This window comes from Stenella coeruleoalba, assembly GCF_951394435.1.
Source record: "Stenella coeruleoalba genome assembly, chromosome: 1".
Taxonomy (NCBI): Eukaryota; Metazoa; Chordata; class Mammalia; order Artiodactyla; family Delphinidae; genus Stenella; species Stenella coeruleoalba.
The window spans coordinates 20902545-20925354 of NC_137169.1; the positions used below are offsets into that span (position 1 = coordinate 20902545).

General features: G+C 54.2%; 2 protein-coding genes across 2 annotated transcripts; one reads left to right on the forward strand and one right to left on the reverse strand.

Moving 5' to 3' along the window:
• The first annotated feature begins 476 nt into the window (after window positions 1-476).
• Window positions 477-6975, forward strand: TRNP1 (TMF1 regulated nuclear protein 1). Its single transcript, XM_079937476.1, has 2 exons — window positions 477-1437; window positions 5967-6975. The coding sequence occupies exon 1, from the start codon at window positions 571-573 to the stop codon at window positions 1264-1266; it is 696 nt and encodes a 231-aa protein (XP_079793602.1). The 5' UTR covers window positions 477-570; the 3' UTR covers window positions 1267-1437; window positions 5967-6975.
• Window positions 6976-9814: 2839 nt separating this feature from the next.
• On the reverse strand, window positions 9815-16791 carry TENT5B (terminal nucleotidyltransferase 5B). Its single transcript, XM_079942885.1, has 2 exons — window positions 16413-16791; window positions 9815-11695 (listed from the first exon to the last, which is right to left on the reverse strand). The coding sequence occupies exons 1-2, from the start codon at window positions 16674-16676 to the stop codon at window positions 10673-10675; spliced, it is 1287 nt and encodes a 428-aa protein (XP_079799011.1). The 5' UTR covers window positions 16677-16791; the 3' UTR covers window positions 9815-10672.
• Window positions 16792-22810: the final 6019 nt, after the last annotated feature.

Sequence of the window (22810 nt, forward strand, 5' to 3'; positions counted from 1 at the left end):
TGGAGAAGGTGGTCCTGGTGAAGTTTGCGGCCCAGGAGACCAGGTAGAGCCGATTCAGCCAAGGGGCAGCGTTTGGTATGTGCAAGGAGACAAGCCTCCTGAGTTGTGTCTCAGGCTTTCACTGTCACATAGTGTGGCTTCAGGCAAAAGCCTACCACAGGTGGGGACTGGAGTCCATGATTTATAAGCACTAGCTACTAGAGCTTATGACTCAGGGGCCAGGCTAGAGAAGATGCGGTCCCCTTTCCACCCAAAATTTGGAGGAGGTGGATAGGGACTGGATGCCCTAGCAGAGCAGCCTGGGTCGAAGGACCAGGGAGCTAAAGGGTTTGGGCAGTGTCCTGACGGGGCGGGGCAGGGGAGGAGGGTTCAGGGCATGCTAGTCTTTGATTGGCTGTGCTGCCCTTCGCTCCGCCCCATGGTCTATAAGACGCACCCGCGGCTGCCTTGGCGCTAGTGTGGGGGCTACGGCCGCGTCTCTCTCTGTTTTGAGGCCTCCATCCTTCCCAGCGTGGGGGACAGCCGGCCAGACCCGCGGACCTACTGCTGCGGACCGCCGGGGGGCGGGGGATGCCGGGCTGCCGCATCAGCGCCTGCGGCCCGGGGGCCCAGGAAGGGTCGGCGGAACCGGGGTCCCCATCGCCGCCGCCCGGGGAGCGCCTATTCTCCCCTCAGCCCCCGTCACCAACTCCGACCTTGACCCCGACCCCGGCTCAGGCCTCACCGCAGCCCGAAGTGGCCCAGGAGTCGGCGGGCTCGGCCGAGGGGCAGGAGCTGCAGCGCTGGCGCCAGGGCGCTAGCGGGGGCGCGGGGCGCACCGGGCCAGCAGGGGGCGCGGGCGGCGGCCCGGTGGCGGCGGCGGCGGCGGCAGGGGGCCGTGCGCTTGAGCTGGCCGAAGCGCGGCGGCGACTGCTGGAGGTGGAGGGCCGCCGGCGCCTGGTGTCGGAGCTGGAGAGCCGCGTGCTGCAGCTGCACTGCGTCTTCCTGGCGGCCGAGCTGCGCCTGGCGCACCGCGCCGAGAGCCTGGGCCGCCTGGGCGGCGGCGTGGCGCAGGCCGAGCTCTATCTGGCGGCGCACGGGTCACGCCTCAAGAAGGGCTCGCGCCGCGGCCGTCGCGGCCGCCCGCCCGCGCTGCTTGCCTCAGCGCTCGGTCTGGGCGGCTGCGTGCCCTGGGGCGCCGGGCGCCTGCGGCGGGGCCACTGCCCCGAGCCCGATTCGCCCTTCCGCCGGAGCCCGCCCCGCGGCCCCGCCTCCCCCCAGCGCTGACCTCCGCGCCGGGACCTCTGGCCACCCCGACAGGCCATCGCCGAGGTGCCGACCGACGGATTGTGGACGCCGGCTGGATGGACGGCGTCACCGACGCGGATGGACAGATTGCCCGACCCCAGGAGGAGACAGTCGGGGGGCCGAGGGCCCAGTAAAGAAGGCTAAACTGAGGTGCGGTCTTAGCGGCTGGTGTATCCGTGGGGCGGGGCGGGGCGGGGCGGGGCGGTGCAAGGCTCCAGACCTTAGGGCTTCTGGAGTCCGCTGGGTCCTTAATAAAGCTGTCCGCTTTCTGTTGCCGCCACTCCCAGACCTCCGGCGGAATGAGGTAGTAGCACCAAGTCCCCATTATAGAGTTGGACAAATGGAGGCTGCTCAGATCCCAGAAGGGGTTTGCCAGCAAACTTTTACCTGTTGGAGCCTCCTGCACTGACGCAGCACCCCACCCTCACCTTCCACCAGCGCTGCATTTCCTGGGTCCCTTGGGGCTGTAAGAAGAGTCTTGCCCTTGAGGCTGCTGCTTTCTGGCACTACCCTCCGGGAGCCCAGAATAATGAGGCCCCGGGATGGGGTGGGGGCTGGCACAGCGATGTACCTCTGAGTTCTCTTCTCCTAAGCCCCTGTTTCCCATTCGGGGAGATGGAATCCCAGAGAGGCTATGGATTTGCTCCCATCATACTTATACTTAGGACCTTCCACTTCTAGGAGACAGGTCTTTTCTCAGGCCCTCATGCAGCTTCGCTAAGAGTACAGTCTGACTCAGATGACCAGGGTGGGGTGTTTGGTGACTGCCTGAAGCTTTGCCGGCTCTCCTAGGGGCTCCCTCCCAACCTGTCACTAAGATGGCTCTGCCAGGGATGGAGCCAGGTGACATCCTCTAACAGGCCCCAGGGGGGCAGGTATGTCATTGGCTTCTAGATTCTAGAAAGTGGGGCCTTAAAGGGCCAGACCCGAAATGAGATCTGCTTCTCTTCCTTTCCACACGCCCTTCAGGCCCCCCGTTCCCCTGCCCCACTCAGCTGTGAATGGCCTGGCTGCTGCTTTGCTGCTCACTGGCTGAGTTGACTGCAGCCTCACTTATCAGTCTGTGATGTGGGTATCTTCACCTCTTGGAAGGGTTGTAGTGAGGTTAACACAGGGCAGAGGTCTATCTTTTTCCATAAATCATGGAAGAATGTTTTATTCTCTTATATCACACCTAGAAACAGGCACTGCTTTTGCTGACGGAGCCTAGGAGCTGATTTAAAGTCCTCATTTTACGGAGTGGCAAGGTCAGCTAGGGACAGAACTAGGTCCTAGGCCTGTGTGTGTCCTTCTCGCAGTTTCTGTCTGCTGTCCAGGGGCAGGGGCTAGATAGAACTGGTGTCAGCTTGTCTGCCGTGTGACCTAGAACAACTCTGCCCTGTCTTTGGGCCAGTTTCCTCAGTCCTTCTCTGAATGTAGCTGTCCCTCCTCATGTCAGGGCTTAGGAATGGCGAGAAGAGTGTAGAATGAGATAATTAAGAGTCACAGGATTCTGGTGTAATCCCAGAGTCCTCAGGGTCAGGTGTACTGCTCTGAAAGGCAGAGACCCAGGGGCCCTCACCTGTCCTTCTCCCAGCTAACTCTTCCTCTCCCCAGACCAAACTTTTTGCCTGGTTTCTCAGCTAACAGCCAGGACTTCCTGAACCCATTCTTAGCTGGGGAAGGGAAGTCCAGGAGGAGGTCTCACAGACTCTGAGAGCTTGTGGACTGGGAGAGCAGTGAGGGGCCCTGGCATCCTCTGGCCTCCCCAGAGAGAGAGGACCTTCCAAAGCTACTTGGGTCATTTGGGATCTAGAGGCCCAGAAAGGACAAGGACTCCCTGGAGGTGACACAGTGAGGAGCTCAGGCTTCAGTGCTGGGCTGCAGCCAGGACTGATTGTTTTCTGGGTTGCATGGGAGAGGGACACTTGGTCCAGAGAAGCTTTTAGCTAATGGTGTAAAGTGCTCTGTGTCACCACAATTTTGCCTTTCTCCGGGATTTATTGGTAATCAGCTTTGTCCTGATTTTGGTGTGGGGGGGCGGGGTGGGTAGGGAATTAGAGATGGCTCTTGCTGGAGATAGTGGTATATGTAGGAAATGGAGATTGGTCCTAGTGTCACAGGCAGCTCTGTCCCCTCCCTCCACTTCCAGATGTCCCACGCTTCTCACTAAGGGCCTCGGCCAGGGCACACAGTGTTCAGTGACTTGAACCCCAGCTCTTGGTTCAGTGCTCTCTCCACTACTCCTCAGCCAGTTAATAAAAGTCACCCTCCCACCACTGTCTGGCCCACCCAGGGCCCCTCTAGAAGGCTTCATATTCTCCTCAATCAACAAACATTGATCTCTGCTCAGTCCCGGGGCTCAAGAAGTAGCCCTGAATCAGAGGGTCTCTGTTTCCGAGGACTCGTGTCTCTCAGCCCTCTTCTAGGCAGCCTGCCCTGGCCATGTTGGAGGGCTGTTTTTAGGCCTTCACAAGTAACTATAGCCCCTGGTTATATACTGCATCCCCACCCTGAATGGCTTCCTGAACACTTTCTAGATGGCCCAGCATTCTAGCCCTGGGGACGGGACTGAGTACAGGGGATCCTGGGGGATCTGTGCCCTGAGGACATTGATTGCCACCAATGCATCTGGAATGTCAGCTGAGGGAAGTGAGGGGCTGGAAGACCAGTTCAGGGTTTTAGTCAGGCCCTGCCCCTCCCGTGGATGAGCCCTTTCGCTCTCTTGGCTGGTCCCTGACAAGTGAGGCGCCTCTGGGCGGCGCCACCAGAGGGCAGTGTGGGCTGCTTCTCCGGGCGTGCGGGCAAGGCCTGGAGCAGGGTGGGAACCCACAGTGTCCCCGCCTCCAGCCAGCCTCTTCCCTTGTTGCCCAGGCTTCTCAGGCTTTGAGCTTTAAAGGTCTGGCAGAATGTGTGGGTACTGGTGGTCACTTAGAGAAGGGGCGGGCCTCTGACCTCAGAGGGAAGGACCATCAGGAAAGAGTTTCTTGGAGAGAGAGGTTGCCCCTGTTGGCTGTCACCGTCTGAGTAAAAGCCCAGAGTAGTTTCACTCCTCCCAGATTTGTTACACTGATAATTGATCAGAACACCCCATCCTGCCGCCGCCCCCGCCGCCACCTGGGAATCAAGGTGGCTTCCTAGAGATTAGGCTGAAGCGACAGTTCACAGCTAAAGTGCTCCAGGCCTGCAGTGGGCAGTCTCTAGGAGGTTCCCTTCGCCTAACAGCCAGGTCCCTGGAGAAAAACCCAGGGTCCCAGTCTTCTCCGAGCTGAAGGAGAAGCAGAGCCTTTACCTCCTCCCATGCTTTACAGCCAGCATGGGAGGAGGTATTTGGGAAAGCTGGGAGATCCCCAGCCTATTTCTTCCCACATTAGACCTTGACCGCACGCTGGCTAGGAGTGATGGGGGAAGGGACTCCTTGCTTGTGGCATAATATATTAACCACCGCCTCTATGCCAGGCACTGTGCTAAGCACTTGACAGCCATTATCTCTTTCAGTCCTCCCAGCTACTCTGCAAAGTAGGAGTTAGCCCCGTTTCCACAGATGAGGAAACTGAGGGTCGGGGGGGGCAGGTGGCTTGCCCAAGGACATAGAACCTCTGAGTGGGGGACACCTTAAACATTAGGCTATGTGGCTTTTCATTTATCAGGCTAATGAGGGTTTCTGAACTCTCACCCTTTGAGTCTGGGTGCAGTGAACCCTGGTCCTTGGTTCTGGGGAGGGATGTGATCAGACATTGGAGGGGTGGCAGAAGGTGGCATCTTCTGCCACTCCTCCAAGGTCTGGGCACACCCCCAGAGGCTGGCTCCCCTGCTTGGTTGTCTGGGCTTTGGGGGTAAGTCAGGCTGAGTCAGCACACGGGGCTTCAGGCGAGGGCAGGCCAAGGATGCTCAGGGCCTGGGCTTGCCTTGGAGGCTGCCTCCTCTCCCTGCATACGTGGGCTGGCGTGTTTGGTGCCAAGGAGAGCAAAGAGCCTGGGATGGCAGACGAAGAGGGTGACAGGCTCCATGGTGGGGCAGAAAGTGTCCCGTCTTAGAACTAGACAGACCTGGGATTTAGTCCTGACCTGGAGCTTCTCAGCTGGGAGACCTTGGGCAAATGACTTCCCTTCTGTGAGCCAGTTTCGTGTGTGTGTGTGTGTGTGTGTGTGTGTGTGTGTGTGTGTGTGTGTGTGTTTTATGGGGAGTTAGGGAGGAGATTATTTCTGAGTATTAAATGAGAGGTCACACTAAGTGCCTAGCACATAGAGGAGGTCTGTAAATGTTCGGTGGAGCCAACCTACCTAGCCCAGGAGGAGCTGCCAGGACAGAGCCCCCAGGCAGTGTGGGCCTTTGCTTCTCCAGAGCATCGCCATATCAGGCATCCCTGGAACAGTCCCCCTTCTCCCCCCCATGACAGTCCCTGAGGAGCTCCATAAGGGAAGAGGTGGAGGAGGGGGCAGGCTTTTTATCCCAGGAACATTCCATTCCAGCTGCTCAGACCAGTGGGGATCCCAGCCAAGGACAGAGGCCCGAGGGAGCTCACCCCAGGAGCCCCCACCCCTTCCAGGGTAGGAGCGAGTGGAGCCTGATTCCAAAATATTGCCCCTGCACCTTCTCTCCACAATGGCCCCTCTAAAGGAAGTAGATGTCGAAGGGTTTGGGTGGGGCTGGGTGGCTATGGGAGAGACAGTTAAAGCTCTTGAAATTATTCTTTCCAGCTCCTCCCAGCTCCTCAGAGCCTCGACTCGATCTGACTCCTGGATTCTGCGCCTTCCCTGGGCACCTCCTTCAGGAAGACTCCTCTCATTGACCCTACACAAGCATGGCACTCTCCTCGCTTCACAGTGGCAAGGGGCTGGATTCTGGGGAAGTTGCCGATACTATGAACTTCTCTATATATGCTGCATTTGACTTTGGCTTACACTGTATAACTGAAGATGTTACGACAAGTCCTTGAGACGCAGTCAGATCGTTTAAGAGTGCAGCAAAGCTTTCCAATGTGAAAGGGAAAAGGATCTCTTTTAGAAATGTCATCATTCTTTAACAAGTCACAGTGCAGCTGGGGTCCCCATTTTGGTAGATGCTGTTGCTTCTCAGTCTAACAGCACCAGGAGGCCTGTTTGAGGGGAAACATTGCTGTGAGCAATCCCTCAGTCCCCCTCATTCACCGTCCTTGCCCTCTCCAGGTGGGCACGTGCCTGCGGCCCCTCAGAAAGGTAATGGGCTGCTGGCTCCCGGGGGACACACCTGTTTCTCAGGAAGAGGCGTTGGCAACATAATTCTAAGTTTTAAATGAAAAAAGGGAGCACATTTATTCAAATATCCTGATGGTAGAGGGAAGGGGGCCACGCTGACTCACACAGAACCCAGAACTTGTAGAGTTCCGCAAAATGAACGCATATAGGGTCAGTTCCTTGATGTATACATTCAGGAAGAATAAATCTCAGCGATGTGAGACAAGCACGCGTGGTTTTGAGGTTTACTCTGTGAGTGGCGTTGCCGCCTTTCCTTTTTGTGTGTCTGTCACGGCTCTTTAAGCTGGCAGTTCCGTGAGCAGCTTCTGTTTAGTTTCGTTTGGCAATCTGGGCCTGCTTACTGATTTGTAGGCTGACTTCTCCCTTGACCTGGCTCAAAGTTGACCCTCTTTATGGAGTCTTCCCCAAATAAGGATGTGTTGAGGAAACTACACACAAAGGGGTGCGAGCGCGTTTGCCATAACACGGCAGCATGGTGATCCGTGGAGGATTGTGTGTGACCGTGCTGGTGAATGGATGGACCTGTCTGTCACTCAGGCTCCCAGCAGGAGACACAGCACCCTCAAACTGGGCAGAGACTTAAAAAGGGACTATTTCCAAAGATGGGGGCTGGGCTTAAGAAACTAACAAGGTTTATGCAGCTCTCCAGGGCTAGCAACAGGGAGAAGCCATTACAACTCCTGGGCCTGAAGGGGTAAGAGAGGAGAGGGGAGGGGAGGGGAGGGCACACGGACCCGGAGTGCAGCTGTGTGGAGAGGGCCCCTGAAGGGAGCAGTGGTCTCTGGTTGAGAGATGTAGGCAACCACGGTGACCTGATGGGAAGGGAGCAGGGGGAATAAACACCTTATTCTCCTCCTCCCTCCAGTATCTCCTGCTGGGGACTCTCATTGGCTGAACCCAACAGAGAGGTAGGGAACAAGGGGGCCATTGATGCACAGTCCGTAGAGGTCAGCCTCCCAAGGGCACAGAGCCTGAAGAAGGGCGGAGAGTGGGACTGGAAGGGCCGACATATGCAACTGCCTGAGGGCATTATCTTCCATTCCCTAACGTTCACTGCAAGGCTTTTTCTCCCTCTGGAGCTCCCCCCACCCACCATGGGTCACAGCGGGAGAGTGGACTGTTGCTTGGAGAGCACTGTGGGGTTGGGGATGGGGGATGGGTATTTACTCCCTCAGCCTTCCCCTCTCTGGCTCTGATTCCCAGTTCTTGATTCCTTCCTGTCCCGGCATCTTAGATGGCTGCAGGAACTGTCCATGAGAGAACAATGCCAACCACTGAGTCAGTGTTTTTTTCACACCCGGAAACACTACACCTCTCCCAAACACACCCCCGGGCACACCTGCTGCCACATGGGCCTCTGACATAGCCACCACAAGCCATGGCTGGTGTCACAGTTGCATTAAGAAAATGTACGAACTTGGCAAACAGTAATGCAAACTCTTTTTCTGTCACATGTATCTACAGGAGACATACTGTCACGCTCATCCACGTGAAATCAGAGTGTGGGATGGGGCAGGGGTTAACAGCAACGGCTCTGGGGGCAGACAAACCTCTGACCTCTCTGGCATCAGTTTCCTTGTCTGTAAAATGGAAATTCTTGCTCTTCTCTCGTGGAGCTGTTGGGAGGGTGCACCGAGAGGGTGTGGTTGGGGAGAACTTAGCAAAGTGATAGTTGTTAGTGGGAAACTCCTGTCTCCCAAGCCTCACGGGGAACGCCCGCGCCTGCACAAGGCCAGCAGGACACCATCAGGCGCGCGCGCCCTTCCCCAGACACACCTGCCGGGAGCCTCTGTACATTGGCAAGTCCCCTCCGCCCAGAATGCTCTTTCCCCAGACATCCGCATGGCTTGCTTCACACTGTCTTTAAGTCTTTGTCCAATCAAATGTCACCCTTTAAAGGAGGTTCACCCTTTTTAAAATTGCAAACCCAGCACTTCCAATCCCTTACCTTGCTATGTATATTTTTAGCCATTGCTGACCTTCTAAGACTATATAATTTAGTTTATTTTCTTTCTACCCCATTAGAATGTAATCCTCACAAGGGTAGGGATCTTGGTCCTTTGTTTGCTGATGTGTTCCCACCCCTGGAGGGGTGGCTGGCACACGTGGGCTGAATCCAGTGCACACATGCGTGTGCCGTGGCTTTCTGGCTCTCTCCCCTCTGAAACGAGCACGTCCAGGCGAACCCCACTCCCCACCCCGACAAGCTAAGCCTGTGTGCTTACATTGGGAGCATTCCCCTCACGCCCAAAGCAGGAGCTGGGACCAATTTAGTCCCCCCATCCCAGGACCCTAGTTGGGTAGGCACGGCCAGCGTGGGGTGGGAGGCTGCTTTCGGTCACCAAGCAAAGCAAGCCTTTCCACTCATCCTTCCAGCCATTCTGAGCCCAGCAGGGACCCAGTGAGCAGGTGAGATGGCTGGACTCACCCAGCTGACCAGGGGCCTCCTCTGCGGCCTTGTTTTTTCCACCCTGGCTGGAACCATCAAAGCCAGCACTTCAGAGGCCACTAATGAGGCTGAATATGTTAAGGACTTTGCAACCCTTGGATCAAAGAGGCTGGGTAAACAGTGGGCAGCATCCAGGCCTGTGAGCGGCTGATGCCCTGAGGCATCAGCCTGCTTGAGAGCTTATGGCTGGTAGCTGGCACTCACTCCCAGACAGGCCCCAGATGCGTTTGGAAAGGAGAGTCCCTACCCCTCCAGGGGACCTGCTTAGGGCAAGCCAGAGTATGTCCATCAGCAGTAGGGGGTGAGAGAGGAAGCTGGAGGATTGAGGGAACCTTTCCCAGCAAGGAGGCCAAGCCTCGGCTCTGGCTCTGAGGGTCCTAGAAGCCTCCCAGTCCCAGCTGCCACCACTAGGGGGTGGGTCTCCAGTCCAGACTCACCCTGCTTGTTCTCCACCTGCTTCCTGGGAAGGGTTAGGGAAGGGTGGTGAGCAGGGCTGGGGTCAAGCAGCCCTGAGCACTGGAGTGTGAGGCCAGGTCCAGGGTCATTAGGACTCCAGGTAGGAAACTTTGAAATATTTGCTCTTTAGCAAGAGACTTGCTGAGGTGATGTCCAGGGGCAAGTCACACCTGTGTGGACAGGGGCTCCTAGGACAGTTGCCAAGCTGGGCTGGTGCTGGGGGAAGGAGGAGCATTCCCCAGCTACAGCCCAGGACTCAGACCCTGCCCTCCAAATGTCTCCTCTCGCCACATGTCCCCTCCTATAATACAAGCCAGACTCAGGCTGGGGGAAGCAGCCACAGACCCCACAGACTGTGGAAGGTCCTTCTCCCAGGAGAAAGCATGGTACTAGGTTCAGTGTAGACAATCTTTATTGGCAGGTGTTAAGAGTGCTAAATAGTAGCAAGTACAGAGGGATGGGAAGGGAAGTGGGGCGTGGCTCTCCTCCCCCTCGTAAGGACCCTGTAACCAGGCCAGGGGGGTGGGAGCACTTGACTGTGGCTACTTTGGACCCAGCACCCTCTGGAGAACAAGCTCCCAGGCAGGAGGGCTCCTCAGGACATGGGGGAAGGGAGCTGTACCCCGGCAGGGGCAGGGCTGTGTCCCACCCCAGGCTGCTTAGTTCCTGTCCACCGCACACCTCAACCGGCAGCTTGGGGTAGAGGTGTTAGGGGACTGAGCTAAACCTATCCCTTTCCAAACCTATCTGCCTCACGCCTCAGTTTCCCTCCTCCTAGTTAGTGGCCCAGCCCAACCCAAAGTGAGTAGTTCCCATAACATACCATATTTTAGCCACTGTGTGGGCTGCAGGCCCTCGGAGGCTGCTGGTTCCACTGTGGGCTGGCCCTACCCAAAAAAGGCCCCTTCTAGGCCACAGAAATCAACCTGAGATGACAGGCATTGAAGCTACCATCCCAAACATTCTTTGTCTCCTGAAGGCAATTGACCCCCAAGACGAATTTCCCCTGCACCCCACAATCATGCTGGTCCAAAAGTGTAGTGCAAATAACCAAAAGGTCCATTTACCAAGAATCTAAGCTTGGCCTTCAGCCCACAGGGGCTTCACTCGGGGGAGGAGTCTGGTCTGTTCAGTTTAAGGCCCAACCCTGCAGCAGTGCTGGGCTACCTGGTACAGGCTGCCTGTCTCTGGTCATGTTCTCCATGCACTTCTGGAGGCCCCACTCCATCTGCAGAGGTCTAGTCCTTTCTGGCCAGGGTCTGAGTCAGTTACAAGGCAGCCAGGTGGGATAGGAGGCGTGGGCCCGGGACAGCAGAGGCTGCACGGGGGTCACATAGTAATTGACAGTGGTGGGCACGACCCCATCAGGGACTGGGGAGCGCCAGGCCAGGGAGGCCATGGCCGCCGGGCCCTGCTCGGCCAGCGCCTGGAGCGCCAGCGTGGCGATGAGGGCCAGTGTCTGGCGGCGCTCGTGGCTCATGAGGCACACTGTGCTCTCGTTGACCACCCGGTGCAGCGTCACCAGGCAGGCGTAGCGGCGCGCCGAGTCGGCCCCGCTGAAGTGGGCCTCGAGGTAGCGCTCCAGCATGCGCTGCTGCTCAGCCAGGTCCGGGAAGTCGATGAAGAAGCGGGAGCACATGTAGCGCTGCAGGGCGCTCACGTCGGTGCTGGGCCGCGGCCGTAAGCCCCGCACCAGCAGGTGGCAGTACTTGAGGAGGCCGCCCCCTCGGATCTCTTCGGGACTGCGTGTGGCGATGATGCGGTGCCGCAGGTGGTCCAGGGCCTCTGCGAAGTCCCCGTACAGGCTCTCGCCTGTCACCGTGGGGTGGAAGGCCTCGGACATGGGTGTGGAGGAGCACTGGCTGAAGAGCAGCAGGGAGTCCAGGAGGATCTGGAAGGAGTCTATGCTAAACTCGAATTGGCGCCTGACCGAATCCACGAACTTGAGCTCCACGTTCTTACCGCTCTTGTTGGACAACGAGATGAGGCTCCAGCGGTCCGTGTCTGTGCACACTTTCACCAGCTTCTGCACATAAGCCTCCTTGAGTGTCAGGGGTGTGATCTTGGCCCGGCTCACGCCGGCCGGCAGGAAGTCCAGCAGGCAGGCCAGCACCACCTCTTTGGTCAGCTGGAAAGACGCCTCGCTGCGCAGGTCCACGCGGAACACCAGGTCCAGGTCCTTGTAGCCCAGGCCACTCTCGGGGTGCAGCACGTGGCTGGCGGCCGAGCCGTGCAGCCGCACACCGTGCACGCGCAGTCCCTGCTCCTCCAGGCTGCTGCGGACAACCTGCAGAGGGGATGGCAGGAGGGAGAGGTATCAGCGACCTGGGCCCCTGGGGTCCGCTGTGGACTTCCACGTAATAATCACAGTGACATCAACCGCTGTTGACCACTTATCAGCTGTTGTGCCTTTGGAAAATCATTTAATTCTCTTAGCCTAAGCCTCTATTTCCTAATCTAGAGAGTGGCCCCTTTGGAGGAATGACTCAGCAATAATGATAACACAGACGTGCATAGAATTTACTAAATGCCAGGTCCTGATCTAAGCACTTTATACATTAGGATATAAACTCACGTAAATCTTACAGTGACTCTATGAGGTGGGTATTATTACTCCCACTCTACAGATGGAGAAATGGAAGCACAGAGGGGCCAAGTAACTTGCCCAAAGTCACACAGCTGGTGAATGCAGAGCTGGGAATTAAACTCAGAGTTCATGTCTTAACCAGTATGCAATTCCACCTCTCTAAAACTTCAAGTAAAACACTTCGTTTTGTGCCAGACATGATGCAAACTGCTCAAATGTGTTGGGAATGTAACTGGCCGTTCACGTGCATTACTACATTAATGCTCACAATAATCCTGTTTGAGTATTATTACTCCAATTTACAGATGGGGGACCTGAGGCACAGAGAGGTCATGTCCAAAGTCAGAGAGTAGTCGGGCTGAGACTAGAACCCAGGACAGTTGGATTCTCAAGTCCATGCGTGCTCTTTTGACTATGACACATTCATCTATCTTTACAAGGACACAGTGAAGCAAATATTAGACTAATTTTACAGATGAGGAAACTGAGGCTTATAGTGGTAAAACACTTAAGGCTCAGAGAGGAAGCCATTCAGAAATGGCAGGGCTGGAAGCTGAAACCCAAACTCTTTCTGCTCTTGGGTGAGGGGATGGGTCAAAATCCCTGGACCCGGACATTCAGTGTTCTCAGCAGCCCAGAGTACTTCACACACCGAAAGTGACCAGGCAGCATTCTTACCCTGAGCGATTCTGCAACCCCGCCTTGCTGCCAAGTCAGCTCCAGACCCGGCTGCTCTTCAGGCCTCCCAGGGAGTTACTACAAAGAATGCACGTCAGTGCTGAGAAGGCAAGCTGCAGTGGGGCAATCTGAGGCGGGCGGCTCCCTCCAGAAAGCTTCCAGGAGGAGGACCCTGACTAGGGGAAGGTATTATCATGGCTATGGGGGTGGAAGCATCTGGCCCTCAGGGACCTGCAGGGCCAGGCAGCTGGGGCAGGGGAAGAGGAATATTGGCTCGGCACCTACTGGGTGCCAGGCATTGGACCTTCTTACCAGAATCTATGGGGAATAGAGCTTTAAAATCTCCCAGTTATAGATGGGGAAACTGAGGAGGGAAGTTACCTGCCCAAGATCACCCAGAGGTGATCCAGGTATGGCTGACTCCAAAGTCTATCTTCTTTCTACCACATTACCAACCCAGGGTTTGGAAGGAGCAGAGGCCAGAAAGCAGGGTTCTAATCCTCTCTCCCTTTCAAAGTTTCAAAATGAGGGCAACCCTCCAATCACGGAAGCCCAGGGCCAGAGTAGCTACGGAGCAGGAGGGCAGGGGTTGGGGAAGCCTGGCCAGGCAGACGGGGGAGGCTGGAAATAAGGGGCCAGTTGTTGCAGTCCAGCCTGTGGGACTTCTAACCCACACTCTGGCAGCTGGCAGCTGTGCCCATGTATGCCAAGGGGAGAACTGGGCCAAAGACTTTGTCCTAAGGACCCTGGCAGACCTGCAAAGTAGACCAGCCCCCTCTCCAAGTCCCATTAGAGCTGACTGGGCCTTACACAGTGCCAGCTCCTGCCCCCAGGCTGATGCCCACCCTAGGGCATGGCATCTGGCCTGGTGAGTAGGTAGGAGTACCCTTGTTAAATCGCCTGTGTCAGGCCGTGGGGCCGGCCATGTCAGCCAGCCAGCCAGCGGCTGTTGTCTCTTTCCCAGGTGCGACTACAGCCAGCTTGGCAGGCAGTCCCCAGATAGATACCACCACACCCAAGGGCTGCAGGGCAGCTTGGAGCCTCCTGAATCAGACTTTCCAGCCATGGAGGGGGCAGTGGCTGCACCTTCCTTTCTTCTGTACCAAGGCCCTCCCCCAAACCACTCTGCTCCCAGGCTGCTGCTGAGACCTGCAGGGAGACCATAGGTACTGTCAGCCAGCAGGCTTACGAAACTTGAATCCAGAGCCACTCTCTAGCTGCAGCTGGAGACATCAGAGTCTAATTCAATCCTCTGGACCCAGACAGGGCAAAGGACTTGTTTAGGGTCACACAGCCAATAAGTGGCTAAACTTAATTAAAACCAGTCCAGGAGCAGGGGGCCTCCTACAGGAGAGTGGGTCCCTCTAGCCCAGGGACAAGCAAGAATAGCATCTCTAACCGCCCAGATCACTGCTGTAGGAAAATCTCGTGGGGGTAGAGAGGTAGAAAGGTTCCAATTCTTGAACCATCGGACAACTCAGCACTAGTGAGAAGCCCAAAATCAACAACCAGCACCTCCCACCACACACACACACAAAACCAGTACCTCCACCCCCCGCCACACACACACACACACACAACCAGTACCTCCACCCCCCGCCACACACACACACACACACACACACACACACAACCAGTACCTCCACCCCCCGCCACATACACACACACATACACACACAACCAGTACCTCCACCCCCTGCCACACACACACACACACACAACCAGTACCTCCACCCCCCGCCACACACACACACACACACACACACACACACACACACACACATCCCAATAGTTTGTGAAGCTGCCAGCTGCAGGTTCCTGCCAGGAGATGGACTTTCTTCACACCAGGTGAAGGCACCTGTTTCCTTTGGATTCTGGAAGCAGAAGGGGCGTTGGAGAGCAGTTCAACCCATCCCCATTGAACAAATAGGGACACTGGGCCCAGCAAAGGGAATTGACAACTGTCCAGGCCCTGAAGCCAGATGTCCAACCTCCCAGTCCAACTCTGAAGTCGCCACTTCCCCCTCCCCACCACATCCGGCTGCTCCCTGTTTTGTGATATTTCTGACCCTAGTCTAGGACAGTAGTACATTGTACTATTACCACATTGTAGAGTCAGCTCCTATTGACCGGCAGTCTCCCCCACCTGGCTGGAAGGCAGGGAGGCTGGGTCCCAGTCACATCTATGCCCCTAGTGTCCTGAACAGGGCCTGGCACAGAGCAGACACCAGTAAAGGCAGTTTGGACCATACTGATAGGGGCAGGGACTTCCCCTCCAGGGCAGTGCATGGTGCAGAGGTGAATTGCCGCACTGGGCTCATGCCTGAGACAATAGTCCTAGAGATACAGCATTTGGGGCCCCAAGGTTGACCTGACTGTCAAGGGGAGAAAAGCCTCAACTGGTTTCCTAATTACCCCATGACCTGTCAAGGGGAGAAAAGCCTCAACTGGTTTCCTAATTACCCCATGACAGTGGGGCAGCCAAGAAATGCCTCAGTGAGCACCACTGATGAGTCAGCCCTGGGGAATCTGTCCCCACCCCCTCCCATTCCTTGGGAGGGAGGGCGAGGTAATCCCCCAGCAAGCACCACTCCCCCTCCGTGGAAGCTAAGGCAGAAGGAGCAGGGTGGTGGCCTGCTTCACCTGGCTTGCACGGTTCACTTCCCCAGAAAGTTCATCTGCTGGCAGGAATATGCAGGAATTGTGGCTAGATTTTCTGGTTCCTTCTATCTGCTAACACCTAGAAGTTGAGTCTTGGGAACTGCGGAAGAGGTGGGAAAACCTTGAACCTGCAGTAACCGGCTCCTGGGAAGACCCAAGATTCTCTGGGTTTGATTTTCCCCTCTAGGTAATCTTAGGCAGCTCGCTGCCCCTCTTGGGGCCTCAGCTTCCCCAGCTATAAAGTGCATACAATAATGACCATCTTCTGGTATTTCAGGGCATGACGGTGCCTGGGCTAACAGGTGAAAGAGCAATTTTAGGGTTGTTGAGAGTCAGGTAAAGGGAAGAGGGAGTCTGTGGAAGAGGAGAGAATTCTCTTCTGCTCCTCAGGAGAGAGGTGGGGCTTGGGGCCAGAGACTCGGCCCTCATTTCCAATCTTGGGGAGGGAGAGAAACACCTAAATTGGACACCTGATGTTGCCCTCCAGCTTGCAGGCATCAGGTCTGGACTGGTGCTTAATCTCCTCCTGCCACAACCCTACTTGAGAGGGAGTGCTTGCTGGAATTTCTCAGCTTTCCCACCTAGCGAGGGGGCTCTGGAGCCATGCGCTGTGGGAACACAGGACAAAGTCTGCTCCTAGAACCTTGAGAGAGGGAAGAGGTAGAGAGTGAGACCCGGGGATGACGATTTAGAGATGAAAAGAACTATTTTGGACTCAAGCATGTACATCTACCCACCCAGGGCTGCCTGGCATCTGTTGTCCCTGCAGGCGGGGTTGTTCTTCCTTCACGGCCAGGTCCCTCCCTATTTCCCACCCCTCTCCCAGCCAGGGCCTAGGTGAATGGTCCGAGCGGAATTGGGGCTCCTTAAGGGGCGGGGGACGGGAAAGTCAAGTGGGGAGAGAGTATGAGGTGCAGGGGGAGGAGGGTATGGACTACCATCAATGTCGTGCGATTTTGTTACAGCCCCTGTCCTTCTCTGAGCCTTGTTTTCTTAGCTTTCCAGCAAATCGAACAGACTCCGGGAGCCTCCCAGCCACGAGAGCCTCAGCCCCATATCCCCGCCCAGCGCCTCTCACCTGCACGATCTGCCGGGGCTGCACGCTCAGCGTGGGGAAGTTGCCGCGCCCATGAATGGGAATCGGTTCGCTCAGGAGCGCATCCAGCCGCTTCACCTGCGGCCAAGTCAGCCCACTCAGGTGCCGTCCGAGGGAGGCCGATGCAGCCTCCGGGTCGGGGCCGCCGCCTGCCGGGGCGGCCGTAGCCACCGCCGAGGCCGCAGCGGTCTCCACCTGTGCAACCGCTCGGTCTGGGCTCTCCGCTCCGCTTTCCGAAGGCATCATTGGCCCGGCCCCGGGGCCCCGACGGCAGAAACCGGAGGGCGATTAAAGGGAAGAGGGCAGGGAGAGCGGCTGGGCCGGGGCCAACGCGGAGGGCGCGGGGCCGGACGGCAGCGACAGTGAGGCAAACCCAGGGCACACCTCCGACGGCAAGGACCAACAGACTCTAAAGCTTGTGGCCTGGGGCCCAGCCGACTCTTATAGGCCGCGGGCGACACGCCCATTGGTCCCGGCTGCTGTCACACAGCGGGAACCGCCCCGCCTCTCGACGCTCCTACCATTGGTCAGCAGAGCTTTGCACGTGAGCCACTGGTCGCCAGGAAGATTCCGATTGGCTGGAAGGCACGCCCCTGCCCCGCCCCTCCTTCTCCGGCAGAATTCCCTCCTTTGGTCCTTAAAGAACTTCTCTTCTCCGTGATTGGCCCGGGCGGAAGGCAGCGCCTGGATTTAAAGGGACTGCGCCCTCCAGGGGCAGACGTTAGGGAAGTGACCTGTGGAGTTTGTAGCGGAGTCGGACCACCAAGATCCCCCCCCACCCCACCCCCACCCCCGCTGGAAGGAATTTCGAAATCACCCGGCCTGGTGCTGGTCATACGCTATTTTCAGAAGGCCAGAGAGATTGTGCCACTTGTTCAACTCCACACAGTGCTCCTCCTGCTCTCCGTCAATCTTCCAGAGTTGAGAAAAGGTAACAAGCTTGTATACCGTGGAAGATACTTTTTTTTTAATGTGACTTATTTGGAAATAGGGTCTTTAAAATTTTTTTTATTTATTTTTGGCTGTGTAGGTCTTCGTTGCGGTGCGCGGGCTTCTCATTGCAGTGGCTTCAGTAGTTGTGGCTCGCGGGGTCTAGAGCGCAGGCTCAGTAGTTGTGGCGCACGGGCTTAGTTGCCCCACGACATGTGGGATGTCCCCTGCACTGGCAGGCGGATTCTTAACCACTGCGCCACCAGGGAAGCATAATAGTTTTAAACTGTACTCTCTTGAGTACATCACTGCCTGGCCAGCGTTAATGTTTTGGTTTAGGGGTGAGGAAACCTGCTCAGAGAAGGGGCCTGACTCTCTCAAGGTCACACAGCAGGTGAGACGGGGCCCTGGTGCTGAATCTGCGCTGTAGAATCAGTGGGCGCATGCTCTTTCCACTACACTTGAGAGACCTAGGGCCTTCACGGGGCTGGAGGTTGGAGGGAAGCTGGAACTGGGGTGTTGGTCTTCTGGCAGGAGCTTCCTGGGTAGCTGGTGGAAGTCTTTCCTGCCAGCCTCTTACCTTTCTCAGGTCCTGTGTGACCTTGGGCAAGTCACTTAACCTCTCTAAGCCAGTTTCCTCATCTGCTCCAGAGAAGGGGCTCAATAATTTTTTTAAAAAATTTGACTTGATTATTTATAGTTGGCAAAACATTTTCATATGTTCTATTGAAATAATACGTTTCCGTGTTTTTCTCTCGCACTTTACAGAGCCTAGTGGGATGAGGCTTATTATTGTTGTTACTTTTAATCTTTTTTTCTTATTTTAAATATATGTGCTTGTGGCAAAATTTTAGAAATTGAGCCTGATTCATCTCTGCAATATTCTCTTTTAAATTAAACATCATTCTTCTAACAATTAATTAAATATCATTCTCCTAACACCCCCATTCCATAAGGTAGGCTGGGCAAGGAGCAATGTGTCCAATGTACAGACAGAGAAACCAAAACCTAGAAATGGTAAACTACATTCCATGGTCACCAGGTTGTCTCAGACAGACCTAGGACTAGATCCCAGGAGCCTGACTCTCAGACTAGAGCAGCTGCTTCCTCTGTCTGGAGGCCAGCCCAAGCAAGATCCTGCCCTCGTCCCCTCCCTCCCTCCCTCCATCTTATCTGGGGTCAGGGACTTCCTCTGGCCTCCAGGGTGGGGACCTGCTATTTGCTCCACTGCTTGGCTTTGTGACTTCGGGCAAGTCTCTTGCACTGTCCTCAGCGCAGTTGCTTGCTATTTTGTTTTACTATCTCTTGAAAGATAAGAAATAGATAAGAAATATACTTCAACCAAACCCAGAGTCTCCAAACCCGTGACCTATCACTTCCATGCCCCAGCAGAGGAAGGAAAAGAAAGGAAACTAACATTTACTGGATAACCTACTATGCACCAGATACTTTATATACGTGATCTCTAATTCCTAAAAATACATCTCAAGAAGTGGCATCATTATACTCAACTTACAGATGAAGAACCTAAGGTTTAGAGAGGTCAAGTGACATGCCTAAGGTCATACAACTACTAATTGGCAGTGGGAGACTTGAACCCAGGTCTCCTGACTCCAGAGCCCTAATTCCCTCCTCTTCTTAAAAGACTTGGCACAGATCACAGAGTCATGCTTGGCATAACCCTGGATGAATGGACCCACAAGATCCATTCATCCATTCATGTATTCATTCATCAACCAACACAGATATACTAAGTACCTACTGTGTACCAGGGGCTGGGCTAGGCCCTGGGATATGATAGGCAAGGTCCCTGCCCTTCTCGAACTGACATTCAAGTGTAGTAAGACAATAGTCAAGTAAGTAAATAAATAAGACATTTTGAATAGTGCTAAAAAGAAAATAAAACAGGGACTTCCCTGGTGGTCCAGTGGGTAAGACTGTGCCCTCCCAATGCAGGGGGCCTGGGTTTGATCCCTGGTTGGGGAGCTAGATCCTGCATTCATGCCACAACTAAGAGTTCGCATGCCACAACTAAAGATCCTGCATGCCGCAACTAAGACCTGGCACAGCCTAAATAAATAAATAATAAGTAAATAATTTTAAAAAACAGGGAAATGGAAGAGAGAGCAGCCACAGGTGTAGGTGAGTGTGAAAAATATATAGCAAGAGAGGGGAAGAGAACTAGAGAGATCAATGTACATCATTAGATGGTGTAATCATGGAAGTCCTCCCTAAGGAGGTGACATTTCCATTGTGTCTGCTGGATCCACTTCTGCCCTATCTCCCCATGCTTGTCCCTGGACAGCCAGAGCAGCAGAGAAGGTGCCAAGCTACATATTCCTAGAACTCTGAAGGCTTTAGCTGAGAGGCCCTTTGGCAATCATTTTGTTTACTCTCTTCCCACTTTGTAGATGGGGAAACTGGGGTCCAGAAAGCAGAAGGGATTTACCCCAAGGAGACTGGCTAGGGCTGGAACTACACAGGGGCAGCGCCTTGTGGTGTGGGCTGGTGCTGTGCCCACCCCATACACTTGAATTAAGTTCTCTAAGGAAGGAAGCTTAGAGATCTCTTTTCCTCTCCCCTTCCTTCTGCCTGGGCTAGGAAGAGCAATTAGTAAATTCATGCACTGTGAATCACCCTTCTGTTGACACTTCTATTTCCAAAGCTAATTGGTCCAATGTTTGACCAATCACAGGACCTGAACTTTAGTGTTGGGGGGTGTGTGTGACTTGGGGGTGTAGGAAGAGGAGAGAGAAGACAAGAGCAGGGGTAAACTCATAGGGTTTTTCATTTTCACCAAGACCAACTTTTAATTGTTCCAATGAATGGAGGGGATAGTGACAGCTGAAGTACATCCTGAAGAGTCCAACTGGCTTTCAAATTTTATATATGAGCCTTTTCCCCCCTGTACAAATTTCCCGTCTTAATTCTGACTCCAACTGATTTTAAAAGGGAACTTACTCTGTATAATAATTGACTCATAGTGACACACTTTCCCTATCTGGGCCTCAGTTTCCTATTCTGTAAAATGGGAGAGAAATAGGAGTCAGGCTCTTCCATTCACACCTTCTATGATTTAAGGTGGTGGGAAGGGAGAAGAGGTCCCAGGAGAGCCTTGGTCCCTACATTGGCCCCTCAGCTCTGGGACCCAAGGCAGGAGCATCCTGGGATCAGCCCACATTACTGAGTGCATTGTTCCTAGACCCACACCAGGCAGTTTCCACACAGTTTCTCATTCAATTTTCAGAACATAATCTTTTGACATAGGAGTCATCTTTCACTTTGCACGAGAGAAAACTGAGGCTCAGAGAAACTAATTAATTTGAGCATGAGTTGGTGAGTGGCGCTTCATATCCAGGTCTGGCTGAATCCCAGGCCCATGCCCTACCCAGGGTCCTGCCCCTGAGGATGACTTGGTTTGTTCAATTACACACAGATAATCCTCCCCTATGGAGAACACCCATTCCCTCCTCCCATGGTTCTTGTCCTCCACCCTGCCTCAGTCCCTCATGGCCAAGGTGATTTCCTAGACCTTGTCATTACCAACAATTATGCCCCTACCCTGAGTAATTTCAATATCAAGTATTCCATCCTCCTGACACCACCTCCTGTCTCTTCTGCCCACTCCCTCTAGAACCCTGACTCCATCAGTTCCGGATCTACCAGGACTTCAATCCACTGATCTTCCCACCTTTTCCCCTACTGTTTCTCGCCTCCCTCATGTCCTGACTTTCCTCCTTAACCAGCTTAGATTCTGTGGACCATAATTATAATTACTTCCTTGCATACGCCCTCAACCCCCTTGCGCCTTTCTTGTTAAATTGCACTCACCTGGCAGAACCACACCCTGGTTAATCCAACTCTGCACTTGCACCCACACAGTTGGCAGAAGCTGGAGGAAGACACACAGCCCTGCTGACTGGTCTCACTTTAATGTCACACCCACCCTCCTCCAGGGGACCCTTTGCACTGTCTCAGGATCCTACCATATGAGCCAGTCCTGTCACTCTCCCATAGTCCTATAGACAACTTCTTACCTTCTCCTCTCTCCTCGATCCCTGAAAGCTCCTCCCCCAACGCTCCCTCAGCTGTTGACCTCCCTTCCTACCTCACTGAGAAGATAGAAGTGATCAAAAGAGAATTTCTGCAGACTCTCAACACCTCCTCTACCCAATCCCTGGGTCTGTGCCTCATTTTTACCCTCCCTCCTGCTACCTTGGATGAACCCCATTTGCTCCTCTCTGTGCTTCCCTTCCACTCATACACCAGATCTCCTGCCTCTCACCTGCTCAAGGACTTCACTTGGGCCATTTCCCCCTCTCTACTGGTTCATTCCAATCAGTGTTGAGACATAATTTTTTTGCATCTCAGAAAAAACCACAACAAAACCAAGAAACCTCTCTTGACCTCACATCTGCATCCCCTCTACCCCGTTTCTCTATATAGATCTTCCTTGACTTAGGGTGGGGTTACATCCTGATAAACCCATGGTAAGCTGAAAATATCCTAAATTGAAAATGCATTTAATACATGTAACCTACTGTTAACTAGGTTTAGCCTAGCCTACCTTAAACGTGCTCAGTACACTAACGTTAGCCTGATGTTGGGCAAAATCACTTAATACAAAGCCTATTTTATAATTAAATGTTGATTATCTCATCTAATTTATTGAATACTGTATTGAAAGGGAAAGGCAGAATGGGTGTAAATGTGTCGGTTGTTTCCCCTTGATGTGATGTGGTCATATGGTTCAATGGGAGCTGCAGCTCGCGGCCACTGCACAGCATCACGAGTATCAGACCCCATATCGCTAGCCCAGGAGAAGATTAAAATTCAAAAAAGTACATTTTCTACTGAATGAGTATTGCCTGTGCACCATTGTAAAGTCGAAAAATTGTAAGTAGAACCATTGTAAGTTGAACCACAGCAAGTTGGGCACCATCTGTATAGCAGAACTCTTTGAAAGTGTTTGCTGCCTTCGCTTGTTCTCTTCTCACTTGAACACACTTTAATAAGGCTTTTGTCCCCACCACTAGACCAAGACTGCTTTTTGTCGAGGTCACCTGTGACCTTCACGTTGCTTAATCCAATCCTCAAGGGGTTTTGGCCCCACCGTGCAGCTTGCAGGATCTTAGTTCCTCCCCCAGGGATTGGACCTGGGCCACAGCAGTGAAAGTGCCCAGTCTTAACCACTGAACCGCCAGCGAACTCCCCATCACATTTTTTTTTGGAAATAGGTTTATTGAGATAAAATTTAGCTAATGAATTATGTGGGTGAAGTATATGATGGCTAACGTATACTTCACCCATATAAAGTGTACAGTTCAGTGGTGCTTGGTATACTGACAGAGCTGTTCAGCCAGCACCATAATCAATTTTAGAACATTTTCGTCACCCCCCAAAGAAACCCTGTGCCCTTTAGCAGTCACTCCACATTTTCCCCCAACCCC

What these genes read in the sequence shown, in the direction of transcription:
- TENT5B (XM_079942885.1), bottom strand. Translation starts at nt 16,676, where the DNA reads ATGATGCCTTCGGAAAGCGGAGCGGAGAGCCCAGACCGAGCGGTTGCA. An exon ending in AGCCCCGGCAGATCGTGCAG is followed by an intron (nt 11,696 to 16,412) that starts GTGAGAGGCGCT and finishes TCCCCTCTGCAG; the next exon opens with GTTGTCCGCAGCAGCCTGGA.
- TRNP1 (XM_079937476.1), top strand. Translation starts at nt 571, where the DNA reads ATGCCGGGCTGCCGCATCAGCGCCTGCGGCCCGGGGGCCCAGGAAGGG.